Source organism: Protomyctophum parallelum (genome assembly GCF_964188405.1).
Source record: "Protomyctophum parallelum genome assembly, chromosome: 17".
Taxonomy (NCBI): Eukaryota; Metazoa; Chordata; class Actinopteri; order Myctophiformes; family Myctophidae; genus Protomyctophum; species Protomyctophum parallelum.
Window position 1 is genome coordinate 35,713,033 of NC_139719.1, and position 19,961 is coordinate 35,732,993.

The following is a 19,961-nucleotide window of genomic DNA, read 5'->3' on the forward strand; positions in this document are numbered from 1 at the left end:
AAAACTGAAGGCAGAGAGAGTGCGAGAGAGAGAATGTTGGGACATGATGAGAGGCAACTGTAGTCCTCATGACTCCTCAAGAAGCATGTAGCTGGTACACTAACTGACTGCATCAATCAAGCACCATGTGGCTGGTACACTAACTGACTGCATCAAGCACCATGTGGCTGGTACACTAACTGACTGCATCAAGCACCATGTAGCTGGTACACTAACTGACTGCATCAAGCACCATGTAGCTGGTACACTAACTGACTGCATCAAGCACCATGTAGCTGGTACACTAACTGACTGCAGTCAAGCACCATGTAGCTGGTACACTAACTGACTGCATCAAGCACCATGTAGCTGGTACACTAACTGACTGCAGTCAAGCACCATGTAGCTGGTACACTAACTGACTGCATCAAGCACCATGTAGCTGGTACACTTAACTGACTGCAGTCAAGCACCATGTAGCTGGTACACTTAACTGACTGCAGTCAAGCACCATGTGGCTGGTACACTAACTGACTGCATCAAGCACCATGTAGCTGGTACACTAACTGACTGCAGTCAAGCACCATGTGGCTGGTACACTAACTGACTGCATCAAGCACCATGTAGCTGGTACACTAACTGACTGCATCAAGCACCATGTGGCTGGTACACTAACTGACTGCAGTCAAGCACCATGTAGCTGGTACACTAACTGACTGCATCGATCAAGCACCATGTAGCTGGTACACTAACTGACTGCATCAAGCACCATGTGGCTGGTACACTAACTGACTGCATCCAGCACCATGTGGCTGGTACACTAACTGACTGCATTAAGCACCATGTGGCTGGTACACTAACTGACTGCATCAAGCACCATGTGGCTGGTACACTAACTGACTGCATTAAGCACCATGTAGCTGGTACACTAACTGACTGTATCAAGCACCATGTAGCTGGTACACTAACTGACTGCACCAAGCACCATGTGGCTGGTACACTAACTGACTGCATCAAGCACCATGTAGCTGGTACACTAACTGACTGCATCAAGCACCATGTGGCTGGTACACTAACTGACTGCATCAAGCACCATGTAGCTGGTACACTAACTGACTGCATCGATCAAGCACCATGTAGCTGGTACACTAACTGACTGCATCAAGCACCATGTAGCTGGTACACTAACTGACTGCATCAACCCATTCTGACCTGAGATCAGATTCATACGAGGTTTCCGCTGGACGCACACTGGTCTGATTAACCCATTCTGACCTGAGATCAGATTCTAAAAATGTCAGTCGTTCTTCGATTTTTCAAAAATAGCAGACCTACAAGCTCGTATCGCGCCACTCGGTGGCGCGATATGAGCTTGTAGATCTGCTATTTTTAAATAGCTAAAGCATAACATGATGCCGACACCAAAACGGGTGCCCGGTCCCACCATGTAGCTGGTACACTAACTGACTGCATCAAGCACCATGCGAAACATGGTTCTGTTGTTGTTAGTTGTCTCTTAGTAAGATGGTTTTCTTTTTAGAAATCTTGAGATCTCTTTCTCTTTAATTAAAACAAGGGGAGGAAATTGGCCTCTGTATAGATCTTGTTCTCTAAGGTACATTATGTAAGACGGCAGATTGGTATCTCTGATTGCCTCGTCTATTATAATCCTCCCTGGTGTAACAGTTCACCACCCGTCTGAATATCGGCTACCAGACGTTTGGCCCTGTTGAGGCACACACGCATGCATGCACACACACACGCACGCACGCTCACACACACACACACACACACACGCACACATTGTGTCGAGACCATCTGTTGCCGGTGAGCACTCCTAGACAGTTTGACAGAGCTTGGTATCATTCCAGCAGCTGTTAGCACCAATCAACGGGTACATGTAAAATGGGTTGGATCTGAACAGAAACCAACCGTGTGTGTGTGTGTGTGTGTGTGTGTGTGTGTGTGTGTGTGTGTGTGTGTGTGTGTGTGTGTGTGTGTGTGTGTGTGTGTGTGTGTGTGTGTGTGTGTGTGTGTGTGTGTGTGTGTGTGTGTGTGTGTGTGTGTGTGTGTGTGTGTGTGTGTGTGTGTGTGTGTGTGTGTGTGCTGTTGTCTATGTTGGGTGGGGTAAAAAAGGAAAGTACCATAATTTGTATTGTTAATCAAAGTTGAAAGAAAGTTACGCTATATGGATAGAAATCCCACCACGGGCCTCAGGCAATCAATTAATACCTTTGCAACCACTATATTAATATTATTTTCATAATGTTTGGAAGACAAGAAACACCAGGAAAGTGTTTCTTGTCACCCAAACATCATTAAAATAAGATCTAGTTGCAAAAGGGGTGAAGTGGCACTTTAAGTCCAAACACCTGTACTAAATGTTTATCCAGCAGTCAAAATCATAATTTATAATCTTATAATATGGGACAAAACATTCACCTTTTTGGTGTTGTAAATGGTGATGAAATAAGTGATGACTAAAATTGAATTTTCTGACATGTGGTCCCTGCCTGTGTGTCCCAGAGGAAGCGTTGTCATTAGTGACGTCCAGCAGGAGGCAGAGAACCCCGCGGGCGCAGCTCCACAGCCAGCAGGACAACACCCTCATGGAGTCCTGGGAGTCGCTCGTCAAGTTCAACCAGTGCCAGCGCGGACGCATCTCCAACATGGGCTTCGAGGGAGACATTTTCGACGAGTTCCTCCAGCGTCAGTGTCGCAGTCCCCAGCCCGCAGTTCCGCTCGGCGCATCCGTGACGCCCCAGAGCTCTAGTCTGTCCTCCCTGGCCCAGCAGGGCGGCCTGTGCGAGGACCCCGACGACGATCCGTCCGGCGAGCGCGAGGAGGAGTTTGAGATCCCGGTGCTGCCACAGGGCCAGCGGCTCATCATCAGCATCCTGTCCACCTGGGGCGACCGCCATTACGTGGGGCTAAACGGCCTGGAGGTTTTCAGCTCGACCGGAGAGCCACTGCGGCCTGCTCACATAACCGCAGACCCCCCGGACATCAACGTCCTCCCGGCTTATGGAAAGGACCCCCGGGTGGTCGGCAACTTGATTGACGGGGTCAATCGAACCCAGGACGACATGCACCTCTGGCTGGCCCCCTTCACACCGGGCCGAAACCACGTGGTGTTCCTGGACTTCGGGACACCGTGCCAGGTGGCAATGATCCGCGTATGGAACTATAACAAGTCGCGCATCCACTCCTTCCGAGGGGTGAAGGAGGTAGAGATGCTGCTGGACGGGAGGTGCATCTTCAGGGGTGAAATCGCCAAGGCCTCTGGAAACTTGTCTGGAGGTACTGTACATGGAGCAGCCTGGCCTTTTGAATCATTATTGTTTCCTGACATGGAACAGAACAGACATAATAATAATAATAATAAAACTTTATTTGTATAGCACCTTTCATGACATGAAATGCAGCTCAAAGTGCTTTACAGAACAATGGAGAATAAAAGAAAAGCAAGGCAACGACAGTAATGCAATACAGTGAGGACATGAATAACAAAAACTAAAATAAAAACAACTAAAAGATCAATTAAAAGCAATGTTGTAGAAGTGGGTCTTGAGCTGAGCTTTAAAAATGTCTACAGAGGCTGCCTGACGAAGGTACAGAGGGAGCTTGTTCCATGCCGACGGCCCGTAGAAGCAAAAAGCTGCTTCCCCGTATTTTTTTGTTAGGCAAAGCGAGCAGGCCAGCAGTGGAAGACCTTAGCGGGCGGTTTGGGACATATTTAGGCAGGCAGTCATGTAGGTAGGAAGGTGCGAGACCATTGAGAGCTTTATAGACAAGTAAAATAATTTAAAAATCAATCCTAAAAACAACTGGAAGCCAGTGCAGTGATGCCAAAACTGGAGTAATATGTTCTCTCATCTTAGTTCTAGTTAAAACTCTGGCTGCTGCATTTTGGACAAGTTGTAATCTGTCAGTTGTTTTCTTAGGCAGTCCTGAAAAAAGTGCATTGCAGTAATCAAGCCGAGAAAAAACAAAGGCGTGGATTAGCGTTTTTGCATCGTCCAAGGACACATAGGCTCTGATTCGTGCAATATTTCGAAGGTGAAAAAAGGCAATCTTGGTAACATGATTAATGTGTGAATTAAAATTCAATTCGGAATCGATAATAACCCCCAGGTTCTTTACTGTACTGTTACTTTCTACAGTCAGGTTGCAAAGTCTGCTTAATATTGATTATTTCTGCTCACTAGAACCGATTATGAGAACTTCTGTCTTATCCTCATTTAGCTTGAGAAAGTACTCACTCATCCAACATTTGATGCTAGACAGACAGGTAAGCAGCGGGTCTAAAGCACAGGGATCATCTGGAGCCACAGAAAGATATAATTGGGTATCATCAGCATAGAAATGAAAATTGACTCCGTGATTGGCAATGAGTTCGCCCAATGGCAGTATGTACAAGGAGAAAAGCAGAGGGCCAAGAATCGAGCCCTGTGGAATACCAGAACTGATGTCGTGTTTATCTGAGTCAAACTCGGCTAGATTGACAAAGTAACTTCTGTTAGATAGGTAGGAGGAAAACCAGGACAGGGCTGTACCAGACAGGCCTATCCAGTGCTCCAGACGCTGTATTAAAATTGAGTGATCAATCGTGTCAAATGCAGCCGTTAGATCTAGAAGTAAGAGAACGGATACATGTTTCTTGTCAGCAGACACCCTAAGATCATTCATTACTTTTACAAGTGCTGTTTCTGTGCTGTGACCTTTCCTAAAGCCAGATTGGAATTTGTTGTGCACATGGAACAGAATAGCCTTTCTATTCAGTTATGGTTTCTCAGAACAGAACAGAAATTATGTTTTCCATTTCTTGGAACCCAAAAGGCTATTTAGTGTTATTTCTTAGAAGAAACCCAACACCCTTTCTGGTAACCCTTCATTTTACGGTACGGTAATTACCCAGTAACTACTATGTAGTTATGCAGTAATTACTAGGTCAAGTATTTTCCCTTACAACTACTAGGTAATTACCCTATATGTATAACTATTTACTGTATAATTACCTGGTCATTACATGAAACTTACCATGGTGAATGACCCACTAGTTGCCAGGTAATTACCAAGTATTTTCCTGACAACTACCTAGTAATTACCCTGTATTTATAAGTATTTACTGTGTAATTACTAGGTAACTACCCAGTATTTATAAGTATTTACTCTGCTACCAGGTAAGTTACCCATTAGGTACCAGGTAATTACCAAGTATTTTCCTGACAACTGCCAGGTAATTACCCTGTATTTATAGGTTTTTACTATGTAATTACCAGTTAACTACTCAGTATTTGAAGTATTTACTCTGCGACCAGGCAGGTTACCCATGTAGACCCTATAGGTAATTACCAAGTATTGTCAATAACTACCAGATAGTTACCGGGTAGGTATAAGTATTTACTGTGTACTTACCAGGTAACTACCCAGTATTTATAAATATTTACTATGCTACCATGCAAGTTACCCAGTAGCTATTAGGTAATTACCAAGTATTTTCCTGACAACTACCAGGTAACTAACCTTTATTTATAAGTATTTACTCTGCTACCAGGTAAGTTACCCATTAGGTACCAGGTAATTACCAAGTATTTTCCTGACAACTACCAGGTAATTATATGGTAACTGTGTTCACTGTGTTTACATGGGTACTACCCATGCCAGGTAATTATATGGTAGTTACCTGGTAATTACCATACCGTAAAATGAAGGGTTACCCTATTTCTTTTCATGTTTTTTATTTATGTATTACTATTACTATTAGTATTAGTATTAACAAACCAACTTTTAGTTGCACAAACATTCTCTGCTTTTATTTGCACAAACATTCTCTGCTTTGGAGAAAACGCTCAGTTAAAATATTTACCCACCCCCCCCCCCCCCCCCCACCCCAGGACTGGACCAGTTTGGCGACACTATTCTCTTCACCACTGATGATGAGATCCTGGAGGCCATGTCTCGCTACGACGAGACCTTCCAGAGCGAGGGTGAGGGCTCAGAGAACCTGACGTATGAGGAGGAGCTGCAGAGACCCCGTACTGCTGACGGCGAGGGCGAAGAACGACCCTTCACACAGGCCGGCTTCCGAGAAGGGGACCTCGCTGTGAGTTGGAATGCTGTTTTTTGTTCCTTTTTCCAGTGGTGGAATTTAAGTAACTAAGTACATTTACTTAAGTACACTTTTGAGGTACTTTTTAATACTTTACTGGAGTATTTCAAAATGTCTGTACTTATACTTCTACTCTACATTTCAGAGGCAAATATTGTACTTGTACTCCACTACACTTATTTGAAAACCTTCGTTACAATCGTTGTAGATTGTCTTCTTGTAGATTTGAATTATTATTACAAAACATACATTTACCACTCCAGCCCTATATTAATTTCGACCATTTGAAAATAGCTGATCTATAAGCTACACAGTCTTGTAGATCTGCTTGTTTGAACAGGACACGTTGCATTATGAGTACTTTTACTTTTGGTACTTTAAGTACATTTTGATGTCAATACTTTTGTACTTTTACTCATTACATTTTGAATTCAGACTTTTACTTGCAACAGTATGTCTACATTCCAGTAATGATACTTTTACTCAAGTACAACATTTGAGTACTTTTTCCACCACTTTTCTATACGTTTTTATATACTTCTATACTGTATTAATTATTTTCAACCACTGCAGATGTTCAGTTGGGAGTGAAACATTGCAAATATATTATGCTTAGGGCTAATAGGGCACCCAAATGGCCAGCAGCTGCCCTTGGGGACACAACATTTTCACGTACACTTAAAGTACTTCTTCTGAATCGACTTTCCTGTTATGACCTGATTATGACAAGGAGCTGTATGCTAGGCAGATCAAGTCTTCACACGTTTAAGCTCTTATGGATGAGGGTAATGTAAATCCAGGGTTGCATTGTGTAAGAAGAAGAAAAACTCTAATTTGGGAAATGATATATCCAACACATTCTGGGGTTTGGAGCACTTACAGATTATTGGTTGTGGGGTTTTCACTTTGAAGTTATTAAATGGTCATATGAAGCATGTAAGCCTATACTACTGAGTACATGTACATTCAGCTAACCTCTGACAGTTAAATTAATGAGACATAAATGAATCATGGCAGGATGTAGTGAAACGGAGTCACATGTCTACCTGTCATTTCAGCTGAAACTCGATCTCAACTCCACTGTGAGCGACTGCGTGGAAAGCGTTGAGCAGATACCTGGGATGTACACTGGAAAGTGTGAGTCTGCTCTTCTTCACGTGAATGAATACAGTACAACAGTGTTTCAAAAACGTTCATGTCAAGGACCCCCAAATTCATATTTATTACAAATGTTTGCTTTAGGCCCGGACGGCTGGCATAGCTGTCTGGGCACCTTGGCTGCTAATCCTGATCCCAACATCCTTTGCTGCATGTCCCCCCCCCCCCCCCCCCACCCAGCTCTCGAGACATGGCCAAAGCATTTCCAGGGGTCCCCAGCCAAAAATGTTGAGAACCCCTGACCTAGATCAATATTTTTGTTTAATATGACTCAAAAAGTGATATCACAAATTTTGCAAATGCTGATATCCAATCTAACACTGTCACAGTGAGACTCGACATTGTGTTTTCTTAAAACAGATGTGATGCTGTGTCATGTTAAGTTCTGATAAACTGAATGATGTGTCTCAAGGTGACAGTAGTGTCTGCTGTCTCCCCCCACTAACTCCCACTCACAGGCCTTAGGATAGAGCTGGTGATGACGTGGGGAGACTCCCATTATCTAGGTCTGACAGGCTTGGAGGTGGTGGGGAAGGAGGGAGAGAGTCTTCCTTTGGACCTCAGTATGGTGGCCGCCTCGCCTAGGGACCTCAATGACCTGCCCGGCTACGGCCAGGACCTACGCACGCTGGACAAGTAAGCCCTGCTCTCTCACCATTCTGTGTTTTTTCGTAAATGCCCTACTTGATCAGTGTCACACAAAACAGCAAAAGTAGCCAGTGTACAAGCTGAGCTTGTAGATCTGCTACTTTCGCTTTTCGAATTTCAACCCTGAAAAGTTACAGTTTTGGACATATGAGGTTTACTTAACACCCAACAGAAATGACATGCACTTGTTATTTACATTTTGTAGTAACTCAAAGGACCATGGAAGTGTCATTACATGGCATTGTCCATTCATACAGTAGGTTAATCCATTTATCGTACATAAATAAATAAATACCATCTTTCCATGAATAGTTTTATTTGCTTACATTTCAAATAATTCAGTCAATGTTAGCTAAGTCTCATTCCATGGAAGCCTCATTGTACAGTAAATCACTATTTTGGGTTAGACCTTTTAAATCAATCTGCTTTAACGCATTCTGACCGGGCACCCATTTTGGTGTCAAAAGCTATTTAAAAATAGCAGATCTACAAGCTCATATCGCGCCACCGAGTGGCGCGATACGAGCTTGTAGGTCTGCTATTTTTGAAAAATCGAAGAGCGACTGACATTTTTAGAATCTGATCTCAGGTCAGAATGGGTTCATCAGACCAGTGTGTGTCCGGCGGAAACCTCGTATGAATCTGATCTCAGGTCAGAATGGGTTAAAGTGCAATGATAACAACCATGTCAACAAAAAAATTGCGCAATTGATTTTAGTATGTTGGATTAACTATCTCAAGGTAGGTTTCAAGTCTCTTCAAGTTGATTTTCATACTGTATTAAATTGAATGGAAACCAATCCAAATTACAGCATACTTAAATGGTCAGCAGTAATATCAAGTGGATTGTGAGTCATAATCAATGTACTAAACACTCCAGACCACTGGTTTAGTCCTGTCACTACATTTCTACTACCTGCGGTGCATTTCTGCCTGACGCACCTACGACGGTGCCTCGTTAGCCAGCTGTAGGGTCTTCAAAAATTATGACCAACATCACAAGCCACCAGTAACACAAAGGGTTCTAGATGGTTATGTGGATCGCAGAGGCATCTCAGACTGTGTTCTCCATCCTCCAGGCTGATAGACGGCCACAACATCACTACAGACGACCAGAACATGTGGCTGATCCCCTTCTCCTATGGAGAGCCCCATACCCTGACGCTCACCTTTGACAAGACACAGACCATCGCCGGTCTGCGCATCTGGAATTACAACAAGTCCCCAGAGGACTCCTACAGAGGGGTGAGACAAGCCCGTCCAGTAATCTGTGGTACAGGAAGGAAATTAAAAGAAAAAAGAAAATCAGTTGCATCTCTGTACCAATATATTTGTAATAAACTGCTCACGTGATATATAATGTTTGCAGTTCCTTCTGCCTTTATTGGATAGGGTACAGTATGGTGATAGGAAATGGGGGGAGACACGTGGGAGTCGAACACTCGACACGCCGTCAGGCTGGCTTTGCAGCCTAGGTGCCCGGACCGCTACACTAGCCGCCCGGGCCTCATTTATTCATTTTAATATTCCAGTCACTTAAACCGAACATTTCGTGACAATTTACTCTGTTGTATAAACATTGCATTCTGGTAAATACCGGTAATAATAATAATACAAAACATAGATTTTGGCCTCTACATTCAAAGTGCAGAGGTTGCAGGGTTAACCATAACCTCTCCTTTCAGACAAAGGTGATCCACGTTTTCATGGACAATGCTCCCATCTCCCCAGCAGACGGCTTCCTCATCAGGAAGGGACCGGGAAACTGTCACTTTGACTTTGCCCAGGAGATTCTCTTCATAGATTTCCTCCAGACCCCCACCTCTGACAACAAGAGCACGGAAGACTTCTCACACAAGTAATAGGAGATGGATTCACGTTGGATTCACTTCTTTTGCTATCACACTTTAGATAAAAATGTTGTGGATTATAATACAATTCAATGCATTTAACATAAGTGAAAGTGCACATATTCTACCCATTTAGACCTGAGGACGATTCTAGAAACACCTTCTAAAGGTTTTCTGAAAACCTTTTCTTTTTTTTAATTAAAGAAAATGATGTTCCTAATAGCAACAGCTAAAATGACACAGAGGCGTTCCTGTCTTGAAAGGTATATGTTGTTGTTATCAACAGCATATACAGTCGGTGTAACAAACAGGTCTAAATGGGTTAATATTAGGTAATTACACATATTAGGGAATGGAGAGTAAATACAATGGGAGAAATGTACACATGAAGAAAGAGGACAAACGTACTACTAACTAATCAATTACAGTTGGACCAGTGGTTGTTACATTCTCTAATTGTGTAGACTTCTTGTAAATTAAAGGTATATTCAGCGATTTCACTTCGTTCAAATAGCACTTATTTCTTGTTGTGATAATCCTCCCTACTATAGAGTGTGCTGTCCCCAGTTAACCCCTGGGGTAAAAAAAAACCTGTTGGGTTTCACACTCTCAAGAGTTAAAGATCTATAAGGGTCCATTTGCTTACCAGCTCCATATAGCTGGGGACCACCTGGAACCAGCTGATGTACCACTGGTGGTCCCCGGACTACTGATTGAGAAGCACTGCATCAGACAAAGATCAAACCAAATGACCATGCTGTAGTTATGAGAACTGTACATTCTCAATGGTGCTTCTCTCTTGTCTGAAACTAGCAGAGCAGGCTGTAAAAAGCAGGAGCAGGCCAGCATGGACTATGAAGCCCCCATCATGCCTTGGGGATGTATCCTTTCCTTAAAGAAGGTGGCTGAAATAATTTTGCTATTTTTGAATTTGAATCCTGAAAAAGTAACAGTTATGGACATGAGGTTTCCCCCCGACAGAGACATTATGTATGTGTTTGTCCGTAACGCCGTAACATAATAGTCCTATTATGTTTAAGTGGTAGTACAGTATCTATTTTTATGCTACAAGTTCATGAAGCGTAACAAGCTCACTAAGTATAATGAAAATGCTATAGTTAAATTGCTGATGTACTGTATACACTGTAGGGATAAATTGCTATATTAACACATTTTGTTGGGGACCCCCTCAACCTCCTCAATGACCCCCCCCCCCAGGGGCAATTGAGGATGGTTCCACTGGGTTTACACAATGTCTTCCATGTCAGCTTTTCCTTGACATCTGCCCTGCCAGTTATCTTCCAGCTGCAGCTGCTGACTACCTGGGGGGATCCATACTACATCGGCCTCAACGGCCTCGAGTTCTACGACCAGAACCACCAGAAGATCACTCTCAGTGACAACAGTATCCTTTGTGTACAGTTTTAACCACTTACTGTAAACTGGACCTGAGTTCGCTCTGAACTTGGAGTGGCGAAATAGTTTGCGAACTACTGGTTTAGAAGGCATTTGTAGATATAATCAGCCTCAGGTCTTAATGCGTTAATACTTCCATTCCTCAACATGAACCTCGTCAGATATCGCTGCGTTCCCAGACAGTGTGAACGTGCTGGACAGTGTGAACGGTGATGTGAGGACTCCAGACAAACTGGTAGATGGACTCAACAGCACCCTCGACGGAAGGCACATGTGGCTCGCCCCAGTGCTGCCTGGACTGGTGAGGAACACATAGGAACACACACACGCACGAACGCACGAGCGTGCATGTGTGTGTGTACTTTTGAGAAACACTACCAATTTTCCTCGTCGTCACAAAATAAATGGTTGTTTTAAGGTTAAAATATGATTGGGGGAGGATTACAATTAGGAAAAGATCCATGTTGGGTTTACGTTTAGACATTTAGAGGTTGGGTTTTGTGTTTAGGGTTAGTTTTCGGCAATGTCACACACCGAAAAATAGACTGTTTGGCCTTGTAGATCTTTCAATGCCGTCCTAAAATTGTAATGTCCTTGCAATTATGTTTTAGTCATAATTCTCAGATATGCCTTCTTTTAACTTAAACCAGCTACTACTATAGACCCCTGGGGTCTATAGTAGGCTCCATCCTTTTCTTCTCCCTCTGCACCAAATCACTTCGTCTAAAATAGTTTAGTTTGTGACCGTATAGATTCGCCAAATGTTTGCCTCCTCGGAATAGGGATGTTTATGTGTACCGGTTGTGTGTCACACAGGTGAACCGTGTGTATGTCATATTTGACCAGCCAGTGACCGTGTCCATGATTAAGCTGTGGAACTACTCCAAGACGCCACAGAGAGGAGTCAAGGAGTTCGGGGTAAGCTTCTGTCCCGCCAACTTTCTAATTTGTCTTTCACTTCTGGACATGTTTATGTGCAATAATAAATGCATGGATTAAGGTTAATCTGGGGGAAAACCTTCGCTGGAAATAGTGAAAATACTTAATGTAGAGTGAAAATAGAAAAGACACTAGTATAGAGCCCTGAGGGACTCTCAGGTCAACAATATAGGGTTTAACTTTAACCCGTTAAGACCGGAGACCTGATTCTACAAATGTCTTCTAAATCCTGACAGTTTTCTGAAAACTATGTCAGTGGATCTCAAACTTTTTCATGTCAAGGAACCACACAATTATAAATATTTGAGACCCCCATCTCAAACTATTCTGTACCAGGGACCTCCCAAGATTTGAGTTAAAAACATTTGCTGTGAAAGAAGAGCATATTTAAAGACTTGCACAAATTTTCACAACTTTTCAAAAATAGCAGATCGTAGCACGGCTGCTATTTTTTAACAGCCACAGTTTAAAATGTGGTTAAAAGCTAAAGCGACACAGATGCATTCCAGGTTTTGTTGGGTTTATAGTGGTGAGTGTGCACACTGTGCATTTTGGTCGACAGCTGCTGGTGGACGACCTCTTGGTGTACAACGGCATCCTGGACAGCGTGGGCCACGTGGCGCGAGGCATCCTGCCCAGTGGCGACCCCGTAGTGCCGTACCACACCATCCTCTTCACCGACAACGCCTACATCGCCCACCGGGAGAGGAACACCGTCATCAGGTAAACCTGGCCATTTTTTCACTCCTAGATCATGAGTCTTCAACTAGGGCAGTGGTTTTCAAGCCTTTTCATATCAAGGACCATTATTTATTCTGCATTTGTTGAGCCACGGACAACCATTTTATGAGATTTAGCCTCTCAGTCCCAAAACTTTTTTCTTGTCGTTGGATTAAGATTGTGTCCACAATTACATACCGTATTGATGTGGTGATCAAAATAACAATTATTCTACAATCTCTAATTGTGTCAACTTCTTGTAAATTAAGTAATGCAGATGTTTAACGATAATTTAACTCTTGAGAGCATAAAATGAAACCAAATGGACCCGTACTATTAGGTTCCATTTGATTACCAATTCTCCATCATTTAGCTGGGGGCCACCTGGAACCCCCTCAAGGACCACTGGTTGAAAACCACTGCCATAGGGGTCCTCAGCTACAATCTTTGTGTTATAGGATACTTTTTTTTTGAGGGGCGCTAGCCCCCTCCTATGCCCAGCTTGTGTGAACACAAACATTGCCTTGTGATTGGCTGATCACCCCATAGCGATGATTTGATTGGCTGAGCAAAGTACGTATTGAAGATAAAAGTGAGGGAAAATGCCAAAAGTGATTGGCCGGAATGGCTTTTGTGATGATTTGATTGGCTTAGCACGGAATGTGATGTTTGATGGTAAGAGCGCCCCTCACTTCACACAAGTGTGATGTTTGAGGGGTGATAGTTGAGGGTTCAGCTTTTGGTGTATGTGCATAAACTTCTACACAAACATTAAATCCCATTGACAATGAATGGACAATTTTGAGTGTTCGTGTAAACACAAACATTGCGTAATACAAACATTAAAGAGTTGAGGATGCAAATTCTGATTGGCCGGAATGAGATGATGTATGATGATGTACGATGATAAGATCGCCCCTCACTTAACACTGGTGAATCTATGAAATCTATGGAAAAGTTTAATCTGCAACACAATGTTATACAATATGTAGTGTGCGGTCCCTGCTTCATCTCTCTTTGTAAAGGGGTCCCCTGACCTAGATACAAGGATTTGATTGGCTGCCTGATTTTTACTATGTCGTCAGTGTTGGCTGATGAATGAATATCAACATCCTAATACATCCTAATACTGGGGGGTCAAATTATGACAGGCAATTCCTGCTGTCAAAATGTGACCCCCCAGTCAAAAAACACTTTGTTTGAAATAGACACTCATGCTTTCTACGGTGTGATTTGGGGTCCTATGGATGAACTACCTGTCAGTGGGGAGTGTTGGCTGGGAGGAGGAGTAGACTAAGGCCCTATACGTCCTCTCTGGGGGGGTATATTGTTTTTGTAGCTGATTGGTTACTTTCCACATTGCCTTCTGCATATTGTGCTTGACAATGCATTTTCTAAATGGTCCCAGTAAGATGACGTCTTGAACGTGAACTATTCAAGGCATCTTCAATGGCTCTTTTCCACTACTAAGGGTCACCCAGAACATTCCTGTGAAGTTCTGTGTTTTTGTTGAACCCATTTAGGACTAAAGGTCCCTGCAGTGTGCTGCTGCGTTTTTCAGATTTTTAGCAGTGTTTTTCCACCGGTTTTCAGGCTGATTCTAAAAACGGCTTCTAAATACTGATGTAGGTTTTCTGAAAATGTATTTATTCTAAAATTTCTAAAATGTTATTTTGTTACTGTATATACTCCCAAAAGGGGGTTCCCGTCCAGAAAGGGTAAAACACCAAACGGGGTTACCGTCCTGAATGGGTTAAAATAATATGATTAATATCTATCAGGTCTATCGCCCCTCAGATTGGAGGTGTACCGTACGTCCTAAAACAAAAGCAAAAATAGACTATCTGCAAATTGTGATACACCGTAAACTTGTTGAGCTGCCATATTAGAAATTTGACATTAGACATTTGAAAGCATACGTTCTGAATTCTGGGTTTTGATAACCCTATCTGAAACAGAGCTTACTGTATATGGATCCAATTTAGTTATTATTTGGTAAGTCACTCTGTATTAAGAGCGTCCAATTTAAAAATTGTAAATTGAAACAAATCCATAACCTGTAAAATAGGTTTCACTACAAAGCATGGTTTGCATAGTTCCTGTAGTTGGAAAGAGCCATAATTTGTTTTGGTCCTATTTGCTTTAACGAGTTGTTGAACTGCAGCTGTGCTCTTCTCCACTCCAGCCCCCGTGGCAGCAGACACCAGCAACAGTGAGTAACAGTGTCCTGAAAAGCCCTGTGTCAGCACCCCCTCATGGTCGATCCCTGTAATGAAGATATCTGCAGTGTCCTTGAACGAACCCCAATTCATCCCACTCCCTTGCCCCCCTCCCACAGCTTGGCTTGTGGTGCCTCAGTAGCCCCAAAAAACCTCCTGACAACCCCCTCATCGCTCCCTTATGTTTTTTGTTTTTGTTTTTGTTTTTCTTCTCTCTAGCCCTGTCTTTTGTCTCAAGGCCTGGACTTGCTGGCCTCAAGCTTTGCTGTTATCAGCCCTCCATTTCGTCTGCTCCCCTATTCCGGCATCATACGGCAGGCGTGGCCAGAGCACACATGTACTCGAGTAAAACCCTGCGCTTTGTCTTCCCTCCCTTGTTTGTGTTGCAGTAATTATGTGGAGGACCAGGACGTGAAGATGACTAACGAGAACCAGATAGTCCATCAAAATAAGAAGAAGCAGACTGCTGATCCAGGTGGGGCCTGTCAGTGTGTTCTGAATGTAATTGCTCACGTGACATAGTAATGTAATACAGTATAATGCATTTAGTCTAATTAGGTGATTCTCGACCCAAATCAATCCTCAGTATATTTATTTGTACACACTCACTGGACCCCTGCAGGGCCCTGGACCTGACGTTGGCCGAATTGGCCATTTTCCTATCTTAGCCCCCAGAGTGTAAAACGGCTAAATGGCAGCCATGTGAATATTGTCAATAGCTTCAATATGTCAATTATGTTTGTTCTCCCTCAACGCAGCCCTTCGGCCTAAAACCTGCATGACTGACGCCAGGAAGCAGGGAAAGCGGAGGTACTGACACACAGACATGATGTCAAGCTACACTCTAATGAAAGGAATACAACTGCAAGGGGAGGATCTATGAGTGACTACTTCGCAGTCTTGTGGTTGACTCCTGTACCTCCCTTACAAAACCAATTCCAAAGCGCTCAGTTTGCCATCCTTATGGTGACATGCGTTTGGCTGCCTATGATGTCCCCGCTGCAGAGGACGGGCTGAACAGTACTGAACACAGTGGGTTTGTATGTGCCCACGGGATTCCATTTAATGGTTGGATTGCTATGTTTGGATCCCTTACCATATAGACACTCCAACAGATAATATATGTTACTGACGACTCGACGAGTGAGAAATGAAAGGAAAAACCAACATAACGTGTCTTAGTAACGTGTTGGGCCAACACAAGCCACCAGAATAGCTTCAGTATGCCTTGGCATTGATTGCACAAGTCTCTGAAACTACTGGAGGGATGCACCATTCTAAAAGAATAGGTTCCCTCATTTGGTGTTTTGATTATGGTGCTGGAGAGCACTGTCCAATAACAGATCAGTCCTAAATCTCCCATAGATGATCAATTGGATTGAGATCTGGTGACTGTGAAGGCTATAGGATATGATTGGCAATTGACATAATTTTCATACTTGTAAAACCATTCAGTGACCCCTCACGGCCTGTGGATGCGGTCACTGACATCCTGGAAGAGACCACTCGCATCAGAATAGAATTGTTTCATCATAGAATAAAGGTGATGATCACAACTTTGTATTGTGACACTTCCCTCTAAGCCAGGAGACAAGTGGACCCAAACCATGTCAGGAAAATTCCACCACAGGATAACATATCCTCACTGTAGGGGTCATGTATTCAGGCCTTTACCATTCTCCTGATGTATGCTACATTTGCACTCACCACCACACACGTGGCGAGTATGGTGACTATATTAACATTTTCTTATTTGTGTGTAAACCACTGAACTCTCAAATGTGCATTTGTCTTTGTAACGGGTGAGTTATCACTGCAAACTTAGTATAATATCCCTCTCTACGTAGTTGTCGATGGACTGTCACAGTCTGATCACGTCCTACATTGACATTCTCAGTCACTTGAGGAAGAGTTGCTCTTCTGTTTTTCTTTACACATTATACTAATGCACGAGCATCATGGTTTCTTTCAACCACAATTTATGATCCAATTTACTTATAATTAACTGTAAATGTCTTTTTCCATAGATCCAAATGCAGGTGTCGATCACTTCAGTCACTGTTCCTATTGAAAGGCTTGCAAGTTGAGCAGCCTTTGTGACTGAAACTCCTGACATTTGTGCCCCAGTAATAAATCCTCTTTCATTATCACATAATCAAATGTTTATACAAGATGGGAATGGATATGAATTGCTTAATTTACCATGCAGTACACCTGTATGGAAGCAGATGCATTCATTATGTTTCTCCACTCAGCTATTCAGCTTTTTCCTTTAATTTGTCACAAATCTGTATTTTATCCCGTTCCCGTGTAGTTATCCCCTGTTGCCCCTCCCACTGTGTCAGGGTAAACCATGAGGCTGCAATCGGCCAGCCCTATTATTGTGCCTATAGTCCTAACCACTATTATCTGTGGCTGCTACTTGTGACTTTTGTGCTGTGTACTTTAATGCTGCTTGTGGTGCACAGATTGACAAAGCTCTAGGGCACAGGCAGACCTGCATAACAAGACACTGCAATTTTTACACCTGTAAGTGAATTTTAACTCTGCTGTCAAGCTGTAGGCTTGATTTATGAGAGCCCTCAGACCTGGCAGTGTCATCTGACTGACACGCCCGTAATGTGCACCAACCAATCTTATTGCTATGCAGTTTGATGTTACTTTATATATATTGTCTAATATATTACAAAGAAAAGACTAATGGTTTTACATGGAGCAAGTGGTGGTAAAGGGGGTTTTCACCTTTGGAGGATTTATATTTGATGGCCAAAGTGGTTTGCAAGCTACATTTTTGCTAAGCTCAAATGAAGACTACAGCCATACTAGCTACAGTGGCTATTTAGAGACTTCCTTTCAGACAAATATTTGGCACTCCACAGTAATGCCAATTATGTCAATCAATGTTTTGTCCTCCCCTCTAAGTATAACCTTTTTCTGCTCAGCACCAGGTAGAAAGACTTGTTTATTATCCAAGTGACCTTTATAGAAGTTGCTATAGGAAAACTATTTGGAGAGAATTGTTTCTTGAATCTGTAAAATATCTTTCCAACAGTGTTTTTGAAACGTGTTGGAAAAACTACATCTGCCAGTTATGTTTGGATGTTGAGTAGCTCACAGAAATATGCAAATACAGTCAACATACCTCAAAGAGGGGAAAGGTTATATTTAATGTGGGATGAAATCTGCTTCTACCTTCATGATAATAATTGTAATTGGTGTTGTACCAAACTATGCTATATAATATAATATACTGTATTACTTTGTTGCATGGAACAGTCACCTTCTTGGCTGATATTACCATTTTAGACATTTTTGTCTTTCTGAGGGGAAACCAACCCTGCTGCTTCATTGAGCCACACTATAGCCTATTTCATACTCTATGCCCTTGTATACAATGGGAGGAATCACATGATATGAAATGCAGTATGTTTTTAATTGTGTCCAAGGGTGACAATAGCCATCACTCTGTCTAATCTCAGTCCTGCTCCGAGCAGTGGTGGCTATTATTGTATGAGTTGTTGATGTTCTGTGTTGAAAACATATTTGATTATTTTTCTAATCTTGTTCATATTATACCTGTATTAGCTGTAGGTATATTTGAATAAATAAACCTACGTTTCTGGAGAGAAGTCAAACACCTAGAGCAGTGATTCTCAACCTGTAAGCCGCAAGTGGGCCCCCAAATAATTGGCAAAACACTAAGATTTATATAACTTTCCATCTAAAAAAAATGACATGGTATTTATTCTTTAAAACCTTGAAAATGTGTTTTCATTGTTGTTGATAAACAGGAACTTTGCCTTTGATCCAAGATGGAACACAATCGTGTGATCATTAAAACAAGCAGTGAAATGCGTTTCACGGCAAGGCATAGTTCTTGTAGTTGAAAAGAGACATCATTTGTTCAGTATCCTATTTGCTTCAGTTGAACTGCAGCCCCTGTGCTCTTATCTTCTCCACTCCAGCCCCTGGCAGCAGACACCAGCAACAGTGAGTGTCCTGAAATGCCCTGTCAGCACACCCTTGTGGTCGATCCCTGTAATTGAAGATTTCTCCAGTTTCCCAATTCATAAGATTTGGTGATAATATAACATTAATATTAAATTAATTAATACAACTAAAAATACATTGCATAGCCATTTGTGCTATAGCCATTTGCCATTTGTGCTATAGCCATTTGTTCTATAGCCATTTGTGCTATAGCCATTTGCCATTTGTGCTATAGCCATTTGTTCTATAGCCATTTGTTCTATAGCCAAAAACGGCGTGCTATAGTATGCCGTACGGCTATAGCCCATGGTCAAAAATGATGAATGAATTTCTGAGTTATTTAACTTAAACGCAGGCTGGGGCGCTAACCCATACTGCTACATTCCGGCTGTCACCCGTCTCTCTGGTGGTCACCAGACTATACCTGGTTGTCACATAGTCTATTCCTATGAGTCACTATATATAGAACTATAACGATACATTTTAACATCGATTCGATACGTATAAATTTTTCGATGCAGTTACTATATCGTTACACCCGTACTAAAAATACATCGCATGGATGCACCTGGGGCTGGGATCAGTGGGACGTATCCTCAGTGATGTATCCTGAGGTCAACGGGGTTTTGGGTCTACCAACATCATACCGATCATAACCCCCCAACATCATACCCCTCAATTTTTTAGGTTTTAGACAGGCCAACATAATTAGAAAGTTGATCTTGTCCAGCTCGTTTGCATCACTCGGGTGAGCCTCTTCACTGTAAACTGACTTGGATACAGTTATAACCATTAGAGATTACTCTCATGTAATTATGTGTGAATTATGGTCCCATGGATCGATTTTGAATGATGTGATACTATTATCAAACATAAACCATCCTGTCCAGAACTGGGACCATTCCTCATGGTGGAAAGAAAAAGACAGAC

The 19,961-nt window shown here is 42.5% G+C and overlaps 1 protein-coding gene across 1 annotated transcript in view; it reads left to right on the plus strand.

Annotated features, from left to right (window-relative positions):
- Positions 1–18,811, plus strand: part of katnip (katanin interacting protein) — a 33,088-nt gene extending 14,277 nt beyond the window's left edge. Inside the window, exons 16-28 of the mRNA XM_083788013.1 lie at positions 2,506–3,279; positions 5,877–6,085; positions 7,150–7,228; positions 7,708–7,885; positions 8,977–9,142; positions 9,583–9,755; positions 10,561–10,628; positions 11,042–11,152; positions 11,325–11,464; positions 11,980–12,081; positions 12,665–12,825; positions 15,431–15,516; positions 15,800–18,811. Coding sequence (XP_083644139.1) covers positions 2,506–3,279; positions 5,877–6,085; positions 7,150–7,228; positions 7,708–7,885; positions 8,977–9,142; positions 9,583–9,755; positions 10,561–10,628; positions 11,042–11,152; positions 11,325–11,464; positions 11,980–12,081; positions 12,665–12,825; positions 15,431–15,516; positions 15,800–15,858 — 2,306 coding nt within the window. The 3' untranslated portion in view covers positions 15,859–18,811. The remainder of the gene's footprint in view (positions 1–2,505; positions 3,280–5,876; positions 6,086–7,149; positions 7,229–7,707; positions 7,886–8,976; positions 9,143–9,582; positions 9,756–10,560; positions 10,629–11,041; positions 11,153–11,324; positions 11,465–11,979; positions 12,082–12,664; positions 12,826–15,430; positions 15,517–15,799) is intronic.
- The last annotated feature ends 1,150 nt before the right edge of the window (positions 18,812–19,961 follow it).